The sequence below is a fragment of the Ciconia boyciana genome, chromosome 15 (assembly GCF_034638445.1).
Source record: "Ciconia boyciana chromosome 15, ASM3463844v1, whole genome shotgun sequence".
Lineage (NCBI taxonomy): Eukaryota > Metazoa > Chordata > Aves > Ciconiiformes > Ciconiidae > Ciconia > Ciconia boyciana.
In genome coordinates this window covers 2,235,024-2,257,575 of record NC_132948.1, presented here as the reverse complement: position 1 = coordinate 2,257,575, position 22,552 = coordinate 2,235,024, and the positions used below count along the sequence as shown (strand labels likewise).

The following is a 22,552-nucleotide window of genomic DNA, read 5'->3' as shown; positions in this document are numbered from 1 at the left end:
GGTCAGACCTTGAATCCCTTTTCATTTGAGACAGTGGTGTTTGTGGTTACCTCACTCCCAATCAATGTTGTATTCACCAGCCTTTCTACAGTTACATGTCTCGAAGGATCTTCTTTAAAGGGATGTTGTCCTCCCCCCTCTCCATATTCAATTCAAATGTAGTTTCTTCTTTAAGTCAGAGTTTACTTAAAGCAATTATACGTCTGCTCGCTTGGCTTTTATAAATTACTACTGATGATTAGGTTCACTGTACCTAATACTGTCGTATGTTTGGTTTCAATACAGAATGCCTGGATTTCGTCACCTTCTGTTAATAAAATCTTAAATATCTCTCTCCCCCCCCCCCCCCTTTTTTTTTTTTTTTAAAGCATGCACACATTCAGACAGTAAAATTGGTACTTTTTCTCTCCTGGCAGTGTTGACAGCCACATCGATGGGCATTCATAGTCAGAGGTTAGGTCCTCCTGGAGACACTGATCTTGGAGCGTGCATCTGGGCATCTGGTCCTTGTTTGAACTGTGTTGTCATTATACAGTGAAGCCTGTGGTGTAACATGTCCGTAACGTGTTGTGAGACTGTTTTGCTGTCTGACTGGCTCTGTGTGAAATACTTAACATGTGGCTGTCCTTGAAACTGTGCAGTAAACTTGCCTTGTGTCGGTGGTGATCATCTCACCTCACAACTTGGTCCGTAAAACCACACCAAGTCCGCTGTGCGTCAGGGTGATGTTTTATTGTGCATTGTGTTAACTTTTTTATGCTTGTGGGAAGGGCACTGTGGCTTTACTGCTGCTGTTTGTAGCTTTGAAAGCTTCCCAACTGAAAATAAACAAAAGAGATCTAGAGTCAGACCACCCTTCCGAAGACCCAGAAATACAAAGGTATCTGACACTTTTTCATTCTTCAGTTTTCTTTGACTGAAGAAGGAGTGGTAGACTGTTAGTTAAGAGCTTGCATAAGTGGAGATGGAAGGGCATGCCTCTGCTGTGCCACGGAGACTGGTCTAGCAGATGCTGCGTGGAGTCCTGCACCCCTTACAGGCTCAGCTGGGAATCAGCCCTTGGTCCTTCTCTTTGCATTTTAACTCAAGAGGTTCTCCTCCTTCCTCCAGTAAGTACTATCTTCTTTCCTAGAGATTTTATTTTCTTGCGTTAGGGCTAGTGAGATTCATGTGCTTTGAGTGCCTCAATAAATTTGCAGATAAACACTTCCTCCCTTTTCAGGGTGGAGCACACCTGGCACTGATGGTATTTCTCCAAGTGATGCTTGATAAAGGCAATGAGAAGCAAAAGAATAACTTGCTAAATATCCTGTGTGGTTGGAGGAATCATCTGTTATAGAGGTAGTGATACGTTTTGATTCTCTCATACGGAGAAACTAAATGCATGGAAATAATTTTCATACAGTTGTCTTTGTTTTGAAGGAGTCTTACGGGAGTTACAGTTTAAGCACTGCAGCACTTTTGAACAATCTGGGCCTTTCAGTTTAAGTCGTTATGAGCAACATAGAGACATAAAAGTAGCTGCTACTATATGGTAGATTTCTTTGTTCTCTACGATCACCTCCCACTCTGCTTTCCTCTTGCTCAAAGGTGACCTGCAAATGACTTTTAAAAAAAAATAGGCTTGCCACTCTTTTTAGCTCCATAATGATGTGTGAAACTAGCCCGAAAGGCTTGAAAACACTTTTCTGCACTTTTTAAAACTTCATGTCAACTCTCATCTAATTTGTTTTTTTTGCTGTAGGGCTTGTGGGCTATTCTCAAGGTATTTATTATTAGGTCTTGCATCTTAATTCGGTGTGCAGACCTGAGGAAACCAAAATATTAATTAGTAATGAAAATGAATAAAAGTTAACAAACCAAAGTCTTAAACAGCCTGAATAAACCCCTGCCTTATTTAATTGCTTAAATTTCACTTGTATAATGGCACAACTTTGATAGGTTTCTCCCTTCCCTCCCAGAGAGTGAGAGCCTGGATGTAAAACAAAGCAGCAAGGCAGAAGGTAAAAATACTTGCCTTTTTCCTTCAACCTTCCCCGAACCCTTTGTGTTCTCTTCACTCATTCTCATCATTGTTAAGAAGTAATAAGTGTCAGACCTTCTTCTTTTCAAGTGAGTCACCTCTAGGAGGGTTGAAAACAGGATGACATCATGAGTTCAGCGGGGTCGGATGACAAACTACAGGAGTTAGGTAAGGTTGTGTTAAGTGACAAACACATTGGCTTCTCTGTCATCTTGTGAAAAAGAGCCTTTCAGGTGAAACCAATAGTAGAAGCTTGATACTGACTCTTTGTGAAAGCTGCTTTTCCAGCCTGCCCGACCATTAAGCTATTGGCTTACCTGTAGGTTTTGCTGGATGCATTGCTGCAGGGAGATGCGCTGTGTGCATAATGATGCCCGGTATTCTGAAGTCACAGTAGTTATTTTTGGGCTTGTAGAGCTTGGTCTCTGCTGAGGCCAGACGAACCCATCCTTCTTTCTGGTAAACTTCTTGAACATTTCATTTTTACTGTTTTCACAATCTACCTCTGGGCTGTTGCTGTCAGTGCCTAGAGTTCAGGTGATCCTTTTCCTCTCTGCTGTTTGCAGTGTGTTGCAGTTTGTGTTCTTTCTAACACGTAAACATATCAATTTACATCATCTTCAAAAGGTGTTTTCTCGCCTGTGTCGGAAACCGGATACATTGTTTTATTTGTTGCATTACATGTTTGTCCTTCGTGAAATAATAGGGCTGATGGACCAGATCCTGCCCAAGTTGCATCGTGATTCCTCTTGAACTCTCTTGAAAAAGATTTTTTTTGTTGTTTTTTTTTCTACTGCCATGGCAGTAGCCTTAGGCAGTACGCACAGTACGATGTTTCCTTGGTCAGAGCAGCTGGTTTAATTAATGGACCTGGGCTGATGCAAACCACTGGAACCTTGATGTAAATGATGGGAGATTCTTGGCCTTAAAAAATAAATTGCTAGAGACAGTTTGGCTTTCTCTAACTTCTGCTTTTGTAAGTGTTCATTAAAATGTTTTGCCTGCCATATAACCCTGTGGCTTGTTTCTGTTCCCTTGGTATGATATTTGCATGCACTCCAAATTAATAAGAAAGTAAGGCACGTGGAAGTACTTAGGATGGCAAAATGTTAATTTTGTTACAGATAACAATGAGAAGCTGCAGCAGAACTGCACGCTATCTCCAGCAGCTTAACCCACTTTCTAGAGCTACAATTTCCTAAATGAGGCCTTAAGAGTGAAGGTATAAGCTTTCCGCAGCTCCGTTTCTGTGAGTGTGGTCCACAGATGGACGTGGGTTGATGCATTGGAGAGTCAAGTTCCCAGCAGAAGAGTTTGGGAACTGATTGTAGGGATGCTCAGAATGTATTTCCTACACGTTAAATCTTAAAGTGGTTCCAGATCTGTTTTGGTACAAGTTAGTCACTTTTTTCATAGCTGCACTCATATATCAAGCAACCCAAAATAATGTTTGGATGGAATCAGGGACATTACTTTTCTACTTCACTTTCTTCTGTCAGTGTTAGGATTGTTTCAAATGCTGGTTTTGATTTACCCCCATCTGTTTTTTCTTGTATTTTATGGTGTAGCTTTCTGCCATGCTATGTAATAGCAGAAAATTTTCTCTTTTCTGTTCCATTTGTATTTCATTTTTTTGGTCATTGTGTTCTATTTATATTCCCTTCTGCCATATAAAGTAGTTCTGTACTCCATCGTTACTACTAGATGGTTTTTCCTGATTCCTTCCCTTAAGGAATCCCTTAGCCAAGCTACCTGTTGGTTATATATGTCGTGGCAAAATCAATGTCTCTAAATAACTGTAAATGAGAACACAGGAAGGCTTGGGAACTTCTACCTCTTTCATCCAGCCTTAGTCTGTGAGGCATCTAACACTGTGGTAGATGTATCTAAGCTCTCCATTATCCCTCACATAAGAGAAAAGTTGTGGGTCTTAATGTTGAGTGTAAAGAGGGTAATAGAATCCATTTAATTTCAGTATTGTGTGTTGCGATTGAGGCATCTTCCAACTTGCAGTGTTTTTGATGAAGAGGTTTTTTGAAATTGAACACTATGAATTACCACTGTTTACTTGAGCCTTATAGAGAAGATGAAGCTTAGGAGCAATTTGGACTTGGGTTTGCATGTTTAATTGGACCTTATTCTTAAGCCTACTGAGGGGGTCTCTGACTAGATACGTTAATTAATGACATGAAGGACTGGTTAGTTGCTTTTGGTGGAATAAGGATGAAAGGTCCGAGATGCTTGTTGCAGCAAGACAATGCAAAATACTCATTATTTTACTTGCTTATCAACAGGCATCCATTTAAACAGAGCTATAGCTAGACATTGTTACATGAGCAAAATTCCTACTGACTTCAATAAAATGCATTGACATTGTAAGGACTTGATAATAAGATCTTTTGAGTATTAACAGATGGTCACTGACTGCCTGAAACAAAGTTGTTGGGGTTTTTTGTTTTGTTGATCACCGCAGGTATCTGGAAACTGAACAGACTTTGCCTTCTGGAAATCAAACCTAACTGTGAAACAAAGGTTTTTCTTTCTCCTTCCTTTTTATTTTCTTGTTACAAATTCTTTAGAGAAAATATGGAAAATGTAAACTGATTTTTGAAGTGTCTTATCAAAAGTCTTTGGTGTTCAGACCAACTTAGTGTAGTAAGACTTGCCCTGGAGTGGTGTGCTTGAGGCAGCCTACAAAATGGACTGACACCAGCATCCTGTTTCAACAGAATCCCAGCGACAGTCTAGTTGACCTGCTTGTTTGAAGTGAAATTCTGCAGTGCCAGCAGTAAGTAAGCCATGAAGGAAAGCAGTTTGTCTTTGCTGCCGCCATGGACTGAATGAGTAGAGTCTCGACTGTTTTGAAAATGTTCCTGTTAACAGTTTTTCTTTTGTGTATTTGTCAGTTTATATATTAGTTGCAGTTGTACTTTGCACAAACACTAATTAGACAGCCATCAACACTCAGGGCCAAAGGCTTACTAACAATGCAACTGTGATAGCAGTGTCTTAATTGGTTGAGTATAATTGTCATTAGGCAACGATAAAGACATCTGGGGCTCTGGAGAGAGATCAGCCTCCCCCTCCTCCTCTTCCCCAAATTTGTTCTGGCTATTGCTATCCAACACAGTGGAGCTTTTTCAGATGAGATTCTGTGTTTTGACCAGTTTCCTGATGTTTTTCTCCTTATGAAATCGTCTGCCTCTTCAGCACCACTTCATTAGAGCGGTGCCCAGCCTCCATCTCTGCTTCCTCCCACATGTGCTCTGCACTTCACCACCTGCTTCCCAGCCATCGTGGGACATCAGCAGTTTTTAACCTCCAGCTCCTTCTCCTTCAGTCTTCTGCTTTCACTCATGTGAGAGGGCACAAGGAAATTGTTCATCTCATTATGACATTACTGCCAATAAAAAGTAGTTGAAATGCTTTTCATTAGTGAGTAGGTATTTTTATTATAGTACGTTTGTAGATACCATATGAATTTTTTTTTTCAGTTTCTCTATACTATATGCATTCTGCCTATTGTTGCTCCATTTCAGTAAGTTTTTTGTGCATATCTGTAAAGCTTAAGCTGAATTTGCAGACTCATTTTTACAGATGTATACAGATCTGTCCAGAATTACAGAACTGGCTTCTCAAGGAGAAATACAGTTAGAAAAATATAGCTCTTGTCTTTCTCCTGCTGCTACTTCTCATGTGTATACACTGAAATGTTCAGAAGAACAAGAGCAAAGTGAAATGCAAGTCCATCAAAGAAGCTTTTACTTGGGTGGAGAGTCTCTGTTGAACGCTAAGAGAAGGACAGCTGTGTCTGGTGAATAGGGAGAGAAGCATGCAGACCCAGGGCTGAAAGCCAGGCTCTGTGTGGATGAAACACCTTGGAAGGCATCAGGACAGGGGGTATCTGGAGAGGGGGACACTTGGGGTTGTAAGCAACAGTCTCTTTCTTGTTGCTCTCTGTTGTGCTCAGGAAAGCAAGACTGAACAGCCTTTCTAAATGAAGTAAATGGGGTATGGTGTCTAATGTTTCTTTTTCTTTGAACTTGAGAACTCAGAATTTGTAGGTTTTGGGGTCAGTGAGGGTATTTTTTGTTTGTTTGGTGGGTTGGTATGTTGGTTGTTTTCGTGCAAGTGGCTTAGATGTTGGAGTATTCACCTGCCACTGAAATAAATCATCTCAATACACCCATCAGGGAAAAAAAAGCTACAGTTGAATGCGCTTGGTATTATAGCAAATAGAATGTATGCGTTGTTATGTTAAAAATTCCAGCAGAAAGCTATGTGGGCTTTTCATAGCCATCTCAATAGAAAAAGCAGTAACTGAATGAGTTTGGAGGACTATGCCTGTTCTGGGGCAGAAGACTTAAATCTGAGGTTCATTTTTTTGGTAGCTGGTAATCCAAGGTAAATTTTCATGGCAAAATATAAAAGTTGTTGTGGTAGGAAATAAATAGAAATACTGAAATGATCTCGAAATGGGTCCTGTAAAGTGCAGCATGTTCTACTCTTCAGCCATCTATGTTGATATGGCCGATTTGCCAATTATCTGCAATAAAGCAGCCTTTTTATTTTTTTACAGCAAGGCAGTGCTTTAATAGTTTAAAAGCCTTTTGTTGTGGTTACAAATTGAAAGTGTGTTGCTCTTTACAACAGCATTTAAAGCGGGGAGTTGAACCATTACATTTTTTAGTTCTGAATTGGATTCATCTGCGTTTGAAATTCTTCCAGTTCAGTTCTGGTACAGGCCCAGTGTATGCTGGAATGGGCATGCAGTGGTGATGGCCAGCGGAGCGTGTTGTCAGCTGAGGAGATGGTTTCTATCTCCCATTTCCCCATGCTGGTTCCCTGCCCAAACCTAGACCTCCACTTATGTTTCCAGCCTGGTCTTGTAACATCTCTCCAAATCCTTTAGGTTGGCCGCATGGGACTGATTTCCTGTCATGCTGCACTGGGAAGGATGTGAGTGGTGTTGCTGAGTGAGAAATGGGGGTAGGAGGGATATGGGAGGGATGGGGGCAAAGATGCCTTACTGCCCTCCTCCCTCCCTCCCTGATGAACGTAAAGCACTTGTCCTATCTTGCGGTGCACCAGTGGGATTTCTGGACAGACACATGTGAAGGTAGGGTTTGGTGGGCACTTGCAGGGTTCTCCTGGCACATATAGTGCTCCCCATTCTCTGTCATGGCAGAACTGGAATGAGCACTATGGCCAGGATCCTCTTACGGATTGTTCTGTAGTATCTGCCTGAACCCACTAGAGCATACCTGAGGTACACGTAACAAGCTCTTGTGTACGACAGGTCCTTGCTAGGGGTGGGAGAGCAGCACGGCTTCATGGTATGGAAGTGAAAGCTCTTCAGCATGTACCTGTCTGTCACTAGAGAGGAAGGGGGTAAGGATGAGGAGGCTGCAGGGTGGTCTGATGCAGAGCCTACCAAGCAGACGGTTCCTGCATTTAACAGGTCTCAGCACAAACACATTGGAATTTGAGTCAAATTCCAATTTCGAACTGATGGTCAGAAATGTTTGGTGGTTCTGTTCCAGTTTAAGCTTAGCTGTAGAGGTGGTTCAGGAGGGTCTTAAAGAACAAAGACTGGTTCAAACTAAATTTTGACTTGGTTGAATTCTCAGAAAAAATTAAAGCACTTATTGTGGTGCTATGATGTTGGATCTTTAATTCCAAGATTGCAATCCATGTTATTTTTTTATGGATGGTAGCATGTCTTGAGCCCTGGATCACTTGTGTTGCATGCTACCTGGAAAAACCAGAAGCAGTGTGCTCAGAATTAGCCAGCCCTGTGTCTCTTCTCTATTCCTGTCATTCTGTTTTCTCCATCTATTAGTCTTTCTTTTTACATTCCTGGACTGGACCATGTGAGAGCGAGTATGTAGATGCACTAGGAGGAGGTGCTGTTCTTCCTTGCTTAGTTGGGGATAAAAATTAATATTCTGTCACTTAGTTCTGTCAATTCTACCAGTATTTTATGTCTCCCTTGAAACTCACTTTTCAGGGTCACATAGTGACAAGAGCATTTTGGCTTCCCCCTTGAGAATGATCTGCTACTCTTTGCAGTTCGGAGAAGTTTGAAAACATGACCCCAACCAACCCAAACACAAAAGGGAAACAAAAAGCAGCTCAAAATTAAAATCCTTCCAAAATGTTACGGGTGTGTCTTGTTGAATGGGACTGCAACAGATCGGTGCAATTACCTGTCCCATTGTATTTTATCTCCAAATTTTAAAACATATCTGAAATGAGCACTTTTCAGTTTTGTAAACTGAAGATGTTTGTTGTGGACTGATCTGGACTGCTTGTTTGGTCCAACGTGAAACGTTTGGCTTTGCTTTGGGGAAGCTTCTTTCTTGAGCTATTCTTTTTAAATAGTGCTGCTGTAAATTGGAAATGAAAGCAAGATTCATAGAGGGATTTGGGCCTCCTTTGCAGAAGGAGGAAAAGGGAGAAGTGCTATCGCACCCTATTCCCTCATTTTCTTCTGTCTCACCATGTCAAGCACTGAAGAGGAAGCCAGGTGACAAGGACACAGTTCTCCTCTCTTCCTGATTCAGTGCAGAAAATTAATGTGCCTCTCTTTCTGCTTGACAGATTTCACCGTCCCCTCAGGCACTTTAATTAGTTGTATAAAGTGGAGTATTTTCACTCGGAGTGTTGGAAGTAGTCTGCTCCAGAGTACCTGCAGTCTCGTTGCATGGTACTCCCCAAAGACCTGGGTAACCTGAGTCGAAGTCCAACATCTTCTAAACCTTTATTAAGCACCTTCCTTCACCTCCTTTGTAAATAACAATTTTCTTATTTTCCTCATAAGCATAGGACAGCCAGATTTCTAACCAGTAGGCCTTTGAGGCTTCTAAAAATCATTCTTTTGATATATTTTTTTTCCCCAAAAGTCAGGATATAACAACAAAGCTGACAGAGCAGGAAGCACACTTCATTTTTCAACAGAATCCAGGTCTTGAGTGTGGCAGAGAAAGACATCTGAGACTGTTTGACAGTGTTAATTGTCACAGTTCTGTCAAAACTTATCTTAAATAATTATTGAACTGTTCCAAATAACTATTGAACTGTGTTCTTTGACCAGTTGTAGAGGGAGCTTCTCCTCTACTTTGCCTGCAGTGGTTTTTTTTTTTCTTTAGTAGCGTGTTGTGTTCCACAGCATAGATGGCACAGAACAGTTTCTGTGTTGCTCGCTGTGTTACGACCTTCGTTCATTTGGATGTATTCAGTGTTATCTGAGAAGTTTTGTTCTATTTTTGTATTTTCTCATTGGCAAGCCATAGTTTGATGTTAAACTATTGTTTTTCTGATATTTCAGTGAGAGCGCCTTCTGCAAAGAAGGCAGCACTGCCTTAACTCTAAAGACAACACTTAATAAATTAATTAGTCTTCAGAGATGTAGGCAAATCTGATCAGTTGATGAGGCATTAAGAAGTTTCTTTATAGAAAGAGCAGTAAGCTGGATGGGCGTATGCGTGTGCGTGCTTGTATGTATGTACATAATGCTCTGATTAAACAGCCTTTCCTTGGCACAACCACAGTCACAGATTTTTAAAGACCGAAAGGAAACAGTTTGAAGTTTTGCCATGATGTAATTTAGACTCTTTACTGGTTACTTTTTTCCCCTTGAGCCCGGGTCTCCTTGCATTCTATATGTAAAGCTAATATCAATAGTTGGCAACCTGTGGTAGCTCAGTCATGTCGTTCTTGTAGCTCCAATATACCTCCCTGGCTTAGCAGACTCGATGCTGCGTTCGGTAAATGGGAATAAAATGAGCAAAGTTGATGGGCTTGTACACAGAGCGTGTAAACAGGAGGAGAATCAGTCTAGGAGCTGTAAAAGGCATTGGGCTTTAAGACACTTCTTGTTTCTTCCTCCCTTCTCCTGCAGCTACCTCTTTTCAGATGTTTTGGGATGAATAATAGCCTTCTTTTCCAGATATACATCAGGAGAAGTGAGGTTGTGGGACACTCGCACCTGGGACTACACAGCCCCCATCCTGGAACCAATGCACGGTCCTGGTGATGCTGGACCTCAGCCACATGTCTCCTTTGTGAGGATAAACAGCTCTCTGGCTGTAGCAGCTTATGAGGACGGTAAGTAACCACAACTCTCCTCCCTATTTAAAAAAAAAAAAAAAAGGCTTTACAAAAATGAAGCAGCTGTGCTCAGCTTTTTGTGTGTCTGTAATCCTGTATATACACACACACGCACACACTTGCTTTTATGTGAGAAAGTTGGCCAATAACCCTAAATGCATTAGGAGGCATTGGAACATAGCACCCATTAAAACTGATGTTTAATTCCTACTGGAACTGCTACACAAAGCTTGAGTGCCAGGCTGTAGTCCAGCCAAACTATCTTAAGCAAATAACTTGTTTTGCTATAAAAATATTAAATATTCTTCCACCAGCCTTCTCCTCTGTCCAAAACTCCCTTGGGGTGCTGTGAGGCTTTGTTATGGGAATACTGGCAAACTTGCATGTCTGATTAATTTGCGTCCTCTCTTGCTCTTGGCATAGTGTATGGATGCACATTTTCTTGACTGAAGTTTCGGTTTGCGATGGTGGGTTATTATATACTTTGATATAGAGAAATAAAAACTGTGACCTAATATTTAATGAAAGCATAATAAAATCTTGGTTATATGCATTGTTTTAAATATATTTAGATGTTTATATAAGGGGCGACAAGAGCCAAAGACCAACCGTATATCTACTGGATGTAGGAACAGCAATTAAAAAAGCCAGGTTTGGACCGTGCTAGCCAATTGGGATCCTAGGCTGAGTTGCTCAGGCAGAACTCATCTCCTATCATCTTTCTTTAAAATGTATGATTTGACACTTAAAAACTTCTCCTCAGGTATGAATAAAGACTATTTTTAAAGTTAGGGACCTTTGTACACATACTGTCTTTGATCCTGGCACTTCTGCATGTGGAAACAAAACCAAAGATGGGTAATCCAAACACTATCTGTAATCCATATATTTTGTTTTAGAAGTATATTAAATGCTTTATATGTGAAAACAACTGTTTTAAGATGATCAACATCCTTAGCTGTTTTTCTAGCATGGATCATGCTAAACGGTTTTCTGTGGCTAAAAATTGTTTTCGGAGAACAGCAAGTCTGGTATTACAGAACACTCATTAATATTATTTACTCGAATCATAGGAAATTATAACACAGTGATAGTTTTAAGTGTTGGCTCTCTGTCCGGTGTGCCAAACAATGACTAGCAGAGGGTCTTTTGTTTGTTTTCTAGTCTCCCACTGACTAATGTAATAATTTGTCTAGGGTTTTTTTCTGTCATATTCCTTGTTGTCAGTCCTCTGTGTGCTGTGACTAAACTAGTTTGCATAAAGCTCAGTGTCTTTTATTCTTTTGGGTAGAAATTTTAATGGGCTCTGTGATATGGCAGTTTCTCTGGTTTGAGAAGCCTGGTCAGAATAGATTAGTTTCTATGTGAATAGGGAATTATAAAGACTGATTTTAGAAATGTTTACTAACTGGAATCTGAAATCATGTATTTACAGTTTGGTGGGGAGAATTATTTTAGGCTTCGGGAGGGGGAGGATGACTTTGAAGATAATGTGTTTGATTGTTCTTTGTTGTACTTTTCCAGCTCCCTTTTGTCTTTGTTTGTAAGTTTGACTAACACAGAGAAACCATCTGCTAGTGTTGGAGGTGGTGCTGTCAGGCAAAGAGTCTAGACTTCTCTGTTGAATCCCTGGCTAGCAGACTCGCTCAGATAACATCAGTTTCTCCCAGTTCAACAGAGCTCATGCAGCGATGTCCTTGGCATCTGATCACAGGGAAGAGCTAACAGGCAGATTCTGCTTACGCCGTGCCTGCCTTACAGCGCTGTTTTGCTGGTTCGGTAGTAGCAAACGCTTCCCAAGGCATATGAAATATAGCAAGGAAGAAGATTTGTCTTACTGGGATGCCTGCATCCAAAGTGAATTGTGACTCCATGATGGCACTAAAGAAAAATTGGATTGTGACTTCTGGTGAATGTTTCCGAGGGCATCAGCCTCTGAGAAACAAGCTGCAAGGAGAGGTAAATTAGAGAAAAATGTATGGGGAGAAAATGAAGTTCCCTCTGCCCATGCCAATGCTCAGTGGGGGCACTGTATGTACACCTGGGGCAACGGGACTTGGCAACCTGATCCACAGTTGTGATTTTTGAATTCCAACCCACTGGCCTCATATTTCTTCTGCCTTGTTTCCTATTGTCAGCACTGGCAGTCCTCCAGTTTGATTTTACCACTAATTGTGTTGCACGTTACCGAATTGAAATGAATCAAATCAAAATGCTTTTCCTGGAGCATTAGATAAAGCAGGCGAGGGTTCTGGGTAATGAGCAGATGCTGCTAATGCAGGGACAGTAGAGGCCTTGCCAGGACTCCATCTGCTCCATGCTTGCCTGACTTTGGCTGTGAGCCACAGCTTTTGGGAAACAGCAGTCTACTTTAGCCATCACCCCCCCTCCCCCCCCCCCAGAGTCTCATAGTTTGACTTGAAAACAATGTGCTGCAACAAGAGAATGTACTTTTTTTTTTTAATGCTGTGCTTCATACTCGTGTAGGCATGGCAGGGAGATGCCACGCTGCCTCCGTTCGTGGTAGTGCTTTGAGACCCATTGGGAGGAGTTAGTAATACTTCACAAGTTGCAAAGTAGCAACATGGAGCAAAGGAAGGTGGTTTCTGCAGGGATCAGAAGTGCTCTTGCTTGCTGGCAGGCTCCAGGAAGGGAATTTTGGCAGCGCTACTTTCTGGGACTGGAAATCTGCTGTCTTGTCCATTCTGATGCCCTTAAAGCTGCTTGCAGGTGTTGTACCCACTTTGCAAAGACAGAAATGGATTAACGTGTTCGGAGTCTTCCCCTAAGTGCCAGGACGTGCTGTAAGATAGCAAGAGCAGGGAAACAGGCTGGCCTGCATAGAGGAAGAAGTTTTTGAAGAAAACCGCATGTAGCATGCAGTAGTGTATTTATTCCCATCAGATAGGTACTGGTGGCCATGGATGCAAACCTCTTGGTTTGGGTAAATGGTGTGTGATTTCACATCACAGTCAGGGAAGTCTGCCTCCCGAGTCCCCAAGCTGGGAACGAAATACAGACTTTCTCATCTGCGCCTTTTCTGAGGGGACTGTACAAGGATGGTGTCATTTGGAAATCTCTGTTAGAAGAGTGGTGGAGATAAAACCTGATGACATTTGGTGGAAACTTGATGTGGTAATGGTAACGTAAAGGCACGACTCTTATGATTGAGGTCTAGTCTCTTGCTGTTTAGTACGGTAAGTAGCTTGCTATAGCCACTGAAAGTTGAGAAGCAGCATTACTGTGAAAATAAAATGTAAAATTTTAGTAAATAAACACTAAGTGTCTAGTAGGGTCAAGTTGGCTGTGTATTGGTGGTCCCTCCAACTAGAAATGTTTTTGGGAGAAACTCGAAATTCAAGATAAGCAGCTTTGAGACTTCAGACTGGTGCTGATTTCCACCTGTGTGTTTTGTTAACTGCCTGTACTTCATATAGAAGTATGATGTTATCTGAAAATTATAAGGAAATAAATGTTCCCAGCTTAAAGGAAAAAAATTACATGTACAAAGTGTTTTCAAAAGGTCAAAAATAAAATTATTTTGTTTAAATCAAGATAGGAAGCGGCAAGACTGCGACCCACAAACAGGACGAAGGTCATGTAGGTGATGTGAATTAAGCAGCTTCTGGCCTTTCCATGCAACTGTGTTTAGAAGCTGAAGTGAACGAGCATGAAGACCGTGTCCAGATTCCCTGCTCCAACATATACAAAATTCTGTCTTTGCTTTTATTTTTTGCAGATAATGTGCATGTAGATCACTCTACATCTTTTCTAAAGCTGACAGCAACTGCTAGCCGTATCATCTTAACGTGGAAGAGCTGATGTAATGGGTCATTAGGATCTGAGCGTAGGATCGTCTGCACCAAGGCACAGCCCTCCCTCGGCTTAGGGTTTGCTGCTAGCAGGTAGCACGAGCGGGCAGTGTCCTCTGCTGTGGCTAGCTCTTGGAAGGAGCTGTGACATGCTGTATTACGCTGGCGAACATAGCCTGTGTAATATTTACAAATGTGACTTAACATTTTTCGCCTCTGTGTTTATGCTGCCTTTCCCTCTTACAGGGTTAGAGTGTTTGATATGAAAACAGATTTTTTTTTTTTGGTGGCAAAAGTGTTGCCTTTTATACCAGAGATGCCTATGTGAAAACAGATGTAAAACCAGCTCCTTTTGCAGGATGTCTTTTGTGCTTCCAGCTGCAAAGAGGGGAATATATTAGAGACAGGCACTGTTAAAGGAGAACAGCTTCCAGCCATTCACCTTTGATATAGCAAGAGATGTGTAAGACTGGCTCATGCTTACTAAAATTGGAGTACAGTCAGGATCAGCAGTGCACTGTGTAAGGCCCAACAGACTCATAGTTAAGTGTTTTATCCAAATATCTTCCAATCTAGAGTGAATTGCAGTAAATGGACCTTTCATCAGTCCACATTTCAATAATATATTGGGTTAGAAGTTACAAACCTAAATTCTTTGTACAATCTGGGCCAAAGTGATAAACAAGAAGACTGGTACAATGATTGTAATGCCAAGTGTCAGCAATTATACTGTCTTCATCAGCTTCTTGCACTTAATTCATTTCCTTGAGCCAAGATCAAATATAAGCAAGCTGTAAAGTCTAAATCAGTTTGAGGAGTTATTGTTAGAGTTCAATTGGAATAATCACAATTGTGGTGCAGATTTTAGCATGCTGTGAAAGTATTGCTTATAATTTTGATTTAATGACTTTCTAACACTTTTAAGATTACAGTATTCAAAAAAAAAAAAAAAGATACTGCGTGCTTGCAACCTTAACTTCACCTTAGCAAAGATTGCTTTGGAAATGAAGTACTGGTCACTGCTGGAGGCAGGAAGATAGACTATGTAAAGTAGTGATCTCATCTGCACTGGTAAATCTTATGCCTGATTTTTTTTTTTATGTTGCCATACGAATAACTTTAACTGTAATGGTGGCTTTTTTTGCTCTTATACAAACACGATTGACCGTTGCAAAGGCTTGCACGCTAATAAATCCATTTTGCTGTTTCTGCATGAAACAGAATATTCTGAGTAGCACTTTTAGACCTAGTAATAGTTTTACCTATTGATAAATACAGTGGAGTGTTTGCTTTTTCTGTGGAAAATTTGATAATGTTTTCCTGCTGTCATGCATGAATACGTACACCTGTTTTGACAGCAGTGCATTTCCACAGCAGGTCCTTGCATGCAGCCACTGAAGCTTCTGACTGGTAGCAAGTAACAGCTGATGGAGGATATACGTACCAAGTCATACGCTCCTTTGGAGAGGGGGAGAAGCAAGGGGGACAGGCAGTCCTTTTGCAAGCAAATAATTGTTCATCCTAATGAAAGAAAATAGTATTTCTCTTGCTCTTTCCGTTCCTTTTGAACTCTCCTTTTTACTCCTTATGTTGTGCTGCTTCATTAAATGTTAACTTGTGACCTTACCAGTCAGTTGTGGTTTTGATATTACCAGGGATGGTTTCACACCATATTGTGCATCAGGTGTTGCACAGACTGTATTTGCCTGATAAAATTTGTAGGTATTTGGAAGATTTTGCTATTGAACATCTGGTTAAAAAAAAAAAGTACCTGTCTCGAACTGATTGTACTATTGCATGAGCCAATTGCATGAGCCATTTTCGCTGTCTTCTTTTTTTGTGATGTTTGAGATGCAATAATAATAATAGTGGCTTTGTTGCCCAAATTGGGAGAGCAGAACTCCTGAATTCTGGATTTCCCAATTTGCTCGCGTGGTCAGCAGAGGGTTGTTTGACTTGAATTTTTTTTTTTTGTATTTTGCAGAACTTTCATACGTTAATACACTCTGTTAGAAACAGTGAAATGCTCGTCACAGAGATGACTAAACAAAAGACTTCACCGAAAGGAAATCAGCTTCCTTTTCTCCTTCACAAAAGTGGTCTTTAATTGGGATAAATGTTCTGGAAAAAAAAACGTTGAAAATACTCCTGCCCAGAGGAGCTTGGCAGCAATATTTATCGTCTGATGAAAAAGTCCAGTTCTAACATCCGTGATCTGATATCACTACAATCTTTTATCATTGATGTTTATTTGTTTGCTTGTTTAAATCAGCTGTCCTGGAGATGAGGCTTCACCCATTCCCTTTGTTGTAGTTTGGAGCCGAGGACTCGCTGTGAAGGCACAGAAGTGCCGCTGCTGAGCCTTCGCGTGGGGCAGACCAGGCTGCAGAGGGAATTGTAGCCTGTGCTGTCCATTTGTATTTGTTAACTTGTTTTAATTGTAAGTGTGTGTGATGAGAGCTAGCATTCTGTTTTTCAAAACCAGTTCAGCAGTTATTTACCTTTCAAGCAATTAACATAATTACCATTATGCTAAGAAGTAATTTTGGGAAGTTCTGCTCTGAGCCCTTATGACTCCATCGGGACAGTTTTAGTTGGGACTTATCTTTTTGATGGAAGCCTAATTGCAGTTTTGGCTTTGTGTAAACAAACAGAGGCAGCTAATTGTTTAGGCAAATAGCAGATTAATTTAAATATGCATCCCTAATAAAACAAAAATGGTCCCCATTATGGTACTCATTCCCATGGCGAGGAATATAAATATTCAGTGGGAGTGCCATTAGACAGGGATCTTAAGGATTATCTGCATTATTTCACATGGGTAGCACTTTCCAGATACCAAATAATCTTTACAAAAGCAAACATAAATCAATTTAAACTCATTTAGATACCATTTCACTATGTGCAGTTTCATTACCACACTCTTGCTTCACCTCCTTTGGGACGTGGGAGGAGTGTTTGCAAACTGGCATTGGTGCCCGTCCACAGCTGTCTGTCAGAGCTTTTATGTCTCCTTTTGAAGGAATAGCTACCATTAATCATTTCATCATTAATGGCCATGCTCAAGTAGAAGGAAGGCCTCTCCAGCCCTGTCTGTCACGTCTGAAGATTGCTTCTCCGTTAATTCAGTGCAAAGGTGGCCCAGAAGTCTCCGATTCCGTCTGGCCCTTCTGTTCTGTAATACGCTCCTGATTGCTTCAGGTTGCTCTTATTCAGATTATTGCTTTAATGTACCATGCTTTTAAATAGAATATCGGTGATATGTGCCGGGAAAAAATGCAATTGCAAATGTATGGTCTTTTGACTCGTGCTCCTGTGTTCTTTGGGGTTGGTATTCTTTAGCTTTCTGAAAGCACTGAACCCTTTTGCATTTTCTGTTTTTCCAGAGCATCAGGATTAGGAGGAGCTTAGCTGCTGGTTGTAAAGTGTTAAGAATGGTATTAAAATTGCTGGCCTGACCGCTGTGTGCAGGGCTTCACATTCTTTACTTTAAAACTTTTTTGTGTGCAGCAGAGTGACTTAAATTTGAGTGTGGGTTCTTCCTCACTATTTTTAGTGGTAGTTGAGGGCAAGTATTTAGTAGAATAAAAAATGTAGATGTCCGTTTAAGTCTGATCTTCTCCAAATGTGGCAAAGAGAGAGAATTCAAGCAGTCTTCCTCAAGGTAGACAACCATGTTATCTAAAAGTAAAAAATTCGGAATTACTTACAGAGCAACAAGCCTCTAATGCCAGAGCCCATAATTTTGGAAAGTTTCCTCTGAACCTGTTAGGTGGTGCTACACAGTGTCCAGAACTCCTGGTTTCCTGCCCTACAGTCTCTTTTCTGTATATTAACCTTTTCCGTTAGAATGCTTATAAGCTTACATCTTTAAATGATCTTTTAAAGTTTTGTTAAATGCTAAGGTAAAGCACAGTGTTTATTTTTTTTTTTTGTATACAGGAACAGTTAGTGTGTGGAGCCTGATGTTTGGGCGGGAGCCAGTCCATCATTACCAGCACAATCAGAGGATACAGGCTTTAGCTCTTGGTTCAGAGACTGCAACGGTAGCAACGGCATCTGGCTTCGAGGTCAAAGTGGAAAGCCCTAATGACAAAGGATTCTGGCAAACTACAGAAACATTTGAAATCCAGAAATTGGTGAGTGTCCAGGCTACTCAGCTTCCTTCCAGGAGCTCCAGATCCACTAATTATTTTTGGTACGGTTAAGAGGGATCTTATAAAAATCTTACAAGAATGTTGCCTGAACTAGATAACAGCGTTATCAGCTAGAGGCTATGATTTTGAAGCAGGTTAATGGACAAGCCTTTCATCACTGAAGAGCAAGGGTGAAATGCTGGCTTAAGCTACAAGTGAAAATGAACAGAAGTCCATATGGTGCAGGAGGTTGGCTGTTTTTAATTATTTTTTTGTCAACATCAAACTAAGTTGGCTCATTTTGTAAATCAGTTTTCTCACGTAGAATTGGAGCTAAAACTCAAGGTCTCATTCCAGATCTATGCTATCTGATTAATTCTGAGGCAGGATATTGCAGACGAGCTAATGGTATCACTTGTGAAGCTGTAACTAGTTGCGTAGCTTCTTTAGGTTGCACCTTCTGTCACTGAAGTTTTGAGACTATTTTAATTAAAAATCAAAAGCTGTCCCATTCTCTGAAGTTTTATTATGTCTGAGTATCAACATTTTTTTGAAAGGGGAAGGAAGTGCTTAAGAAGAAACTGAGTCTTGCAGCTTCTCTCCTATTGCTAGAAGCTACTGCGCAGCTAATGGGTATGAAGTTGTGATTTAAACCACTCCTGATTAATCCCCTCTTTCAAAGCTACAATACTTAAAATGTTTGGGGATTTTGTTTATTTTTAAGAGGGTTCCCAATAAAAATGTTAGAAGAACACCACCTGCTCCATTGTAGTTGGATCCATTTTACTCTTGCATCTTGCTTGCTGTGAAATGTCAGTTTGCCACATGTGAAAGACAGACACTTCAGGTCACCACACTCTTTTCTAAGGTTGGGTTAGAAATCAGCTGTGCTGTTAAGGAGTTTAAACCGTTCCCGTGGTGAGACTTTTTAGCAATGTCTTAACCATTTACTGGAATGAGAAGAGTAACGTAATTCTGGTCTTGTGACAGAAGACAGGGGAGCTGATACTTGGGCTGTCCTAGAATCATGTGATGACTTTTCTGTTGATTTAGGGTATATATACATGATTTCAGGGTAAGCATCAGCTATTCCGTGTTAGCTGCATGAATGTGGTGCCTCTTCTGGAGCACTGTGTTCATGTTCTAGCCACGATATTTGCTTTGTGTGCTTTACCCTTATGGCTTTCTGTCCTTCATCTGAACGAGTCCATTAAGTGTTGCTCCTCTCTTTGATGTGACATTTTGGTGTGTTCTGTTGTAATGTGTTCTGATCGGTTTTTAAATGGGCTCATTCTAAAGACTGAGCTAGATTTCATTGTAGGAGCTAAACTTGCAGAAGTTCACAAATAAAATGGATACTTGGTCTTTGTCTGAAATTAATCCATAATTGGGATGATTCAAGATAGCCGATAACCACATGCCAGTAGTTTGTTCGGTTTAGCTTGTGGCAGTAGTGATCTAAAAGAATTTTTGGCTGTAATCAAAAGTAAAAGTCTGCTCTTTTTAGGTCAACTTCCTTAATCTGGTTCCAGATGTTATGGGGAGTCCAGTGACAGTAGCAGCTGCAGAAGACATTGTCTACCTCCTGAAAGCAGAAGATCCTGGCAAAATCCTCCATTCTGTCTATGGTCAGCCTGTCACGTGTCTCGATGTCTCTGCTCATGAAGCAGCCTTTGGGGTCAAAACCTTTGGCTGGTTATTGAATGAGCCCAACCAGGTATTTAAATTTTTTTTTGTAAGATTTTTATACCTTCATAATTAACAAAGGAAAAAAGAGTTCATGCTACTGACCCTTTCCTTCCCTGCTATTCAGCTTTTGACAGTAGAGGGAAGACATTTTACTTAATGCAAAAATCTGATGCTTCTATTAGTTTTCTTCCAGTGGGCTGAAGTAAGGGATAATTGTTCAGCTAACTGGGTTCACTGCAAATACTTTGCGTGTTCTGCTTCTCAGTGAGTCCCAGCTTATTCAGCTGTATGCTGCATCAGTAGTCCTCTAGGGGGAACTCATCTCCAAAACAAACCAAAACCCAAAACTCCAAAAAACTAAAAGCCCCAATAAACAACCCTACCCCAAAAAACCAAAACATCCTTCAGCTTTTCTGATGAGGGCATCCTGAGCAGCGTGTCAAGCCCTGTACATGCAATTGTGCAGTCTTAGGAGGACGCTTCTTTTTTTTGTGCATTTGAGTATTTGAACTAAGTTACTTCCAATTTGGTGAGAGTGGTGTGACCGTTGTATTAAAGGAAGCTAAATGATAATCATAGGTTTGAAGCCCCCTGTGACACCGCCTGCTTCTTTTATCAGCACATCTTAGCAGTGGCAGGGTAGATCAAAACCACACTGTTCTTGTAACCCTGCTGAAGACTCATGGCTGAGGCATACTTCTAATTCTCAAACTTCTTTGCTTGCAGGGGGGGCTATTTTGGCTTGCAGATCCAAATAGGTAGCATAAATAACTGTATTTTGGGGGGGCTCAGAATCCTACCTGAGATCCCAGGTAGTGGGTGGCAGCAGCCTGCTCCTGGACACAACCCTACGCCAGGGCAGGGACCAGGCTGCGGAAAGACCTCTTTCCAGATGCCTTAAGAAGAGTTTCTGTCCCTTTCCTGCATCTTGCCTAACTTTCCCATTCCCTGATTTTATTCAACTCCTTTTGTGGTTATACTTCAGGCATGTGATGGGCTATCAGCAAAGAGGGAATGAGAGTGCTTCAGGCAGGTGGAGAAAGAAGCAGGAGGTGAGCAGCCAGGTGAAAGGAGCTGTGGTCTGTAGTGTACAAATGCAGTGTTTTCTTTGGCAAGCGACTAGAACAGAAAAGCTTTATTTAGGACTACCTCTGTGTTAGGAATAAATGTGTCCAGCTGCATCTAATTTCCCCTTAAAATTCATGTTCACTAGGGAAACGCTGAGGCCACCATAAATACCTCTAGGGTTGAGAGATGCTGCGAGGCCATGCTGTCTTTATTAATTCCTTTGCTGTCCTAATCCAATTCTTTTCCCTATAGAGGCGGGAGGTTAGAAGGTAAAATGTCCTCGTTCAGGGGCATTACATCGGTGATCACCTTTGTGCCTCGTAAAGGAATAGAGAAATCCGCTTAGGCCCCTGAGCGTCACTCTGTAAAGCCACACATATTTCCTAATTTAGTTCTGAAGTATTTGGCATTTGATGGCAGATTGTATTAAGCAGTGCATCAGCGCGCATCCTAATCAGGGAGATGGGACTGAAGTTGTCCAGACGGCTGGGGTGTGTTTGACAAGGACGCTTGCTTGGCATTGCTGCACCAGCTGACATCACGCCGGAAATTAATTACTAATGTCTATTATGATAATTATTCGCCTCGCGCAGACGTGAAGGGACTTCACATTGGCTGATTACAGTGGTCACAAGTTGACAATCTGTCTTTAGGAGAGCTTTCGGTCTCGGAAACGGAATGATGAAGAATTCCAGCCCCGTTTGTTGCTGGCTGTGTTGCTGTAGTGGGAAAGCTGCATTTCTTCTCAGTTTGGGGTTTTCTTTGTTTTTCCTGAGGGATATTTTTTTTTCTTTAGTGTAATCTCACAATCCTAATGCTACTGCCTAGTAACCTGCTTTCTGATGAAAATATAGTTAGGGAGACCATATTTTTCCCTCTCTCTCTTTTAATCATTGTCTAATTTTAACCAAATCTGACAGGAGAGTAGAGATCTGAGGCATAAATTTTGTAGGAACTTTTATGTCAGAGAGGAGAAAAACATCAAATCTGTGGCATAGACTTGCCTGCTGTTAGATGAGAGACATCCGTGCAGGAGAGAGGGGAGAATATAAATGCTTCATCTGTGAGAAGTTCAACTTTCACTTTACTAAGCATCTTAAAAGTTTGTCTGTTTAGTGCTCCTGGAGCTGTTTGTTTTATGTTAAGCTAAGAGAAATTTCTTGAGTAAGGGTTATTTCAGCTGTATTAACTCAACGTGGAATGTACTATTTTCCTTAAATTCCAAATTCTTGAAATACTGAGATCTGTGTTCCCATCTAGGCTCGTACATGGCTAATAATGTAGACCAGATAATGAACCACAGGGAAAACTCTAACCCTGGCTTTCCCTTTCAGTCTAAAGTGGTGCTCCTGACATCCAGTGGATGTGCCTTGAAGGATAGTGTCTAGTGAAAGACATGTTGCCCTGTGTCATGCAGTCTGGAGACCTGTGATCACGATGCTGCAGCAGCATCGCAAAGTCTTGGCATTCACATGTTTGAATTTGGGGTTTGAGCACTGTATGTAAAATTAAAGCCACAGATTTAAACTAGAGCTGGCTTTGGTCCTCTTCATGTCAGGATATAAACCTGTCAAACAGGTAGCACTATAACTGTCAGGATTAACATCATCTGATTTCTGATGCAATTATCTCGCTGATTGTAGGATCTGACTGAAGCTTTTCTCCTAGCTGGTATATTTATAAGCTTCCCCGAATGGACGGTCTGCTGTCAA

General features: G+C 41.1%; 1 protein-coding gene across 1 annotated transcript in view; it reads left to right on the top strand.

The window, feature by feature from the left end:
• The window catches only part of FBXW8 (F-box and WD repeat domain containing 8), a 52,352-nt gene that overhangs the window by 14,708 nt on the left and 15,092 nt on the right, over positions 1 to 22,552 (top strand). The window contains exons 5-7 of the mRNA XM_072880431.1: positions 9,975 to 10,132; positions 17,890 to 18,086; positions 19,591 to 19,800. Of these exons, the coding sequence (XP_072736532.1) occupies positions 9,975 to 10,132; positions 17,890 to 18,086; positions 19,591 to 19,800 (565 nt within the window). The remainder of the gene's footprint in view (positions 1 to 9,974; positions 10,133 to 17,889; positions 18,087 to 19,590; positions 19,801 to 22,552) is intronic.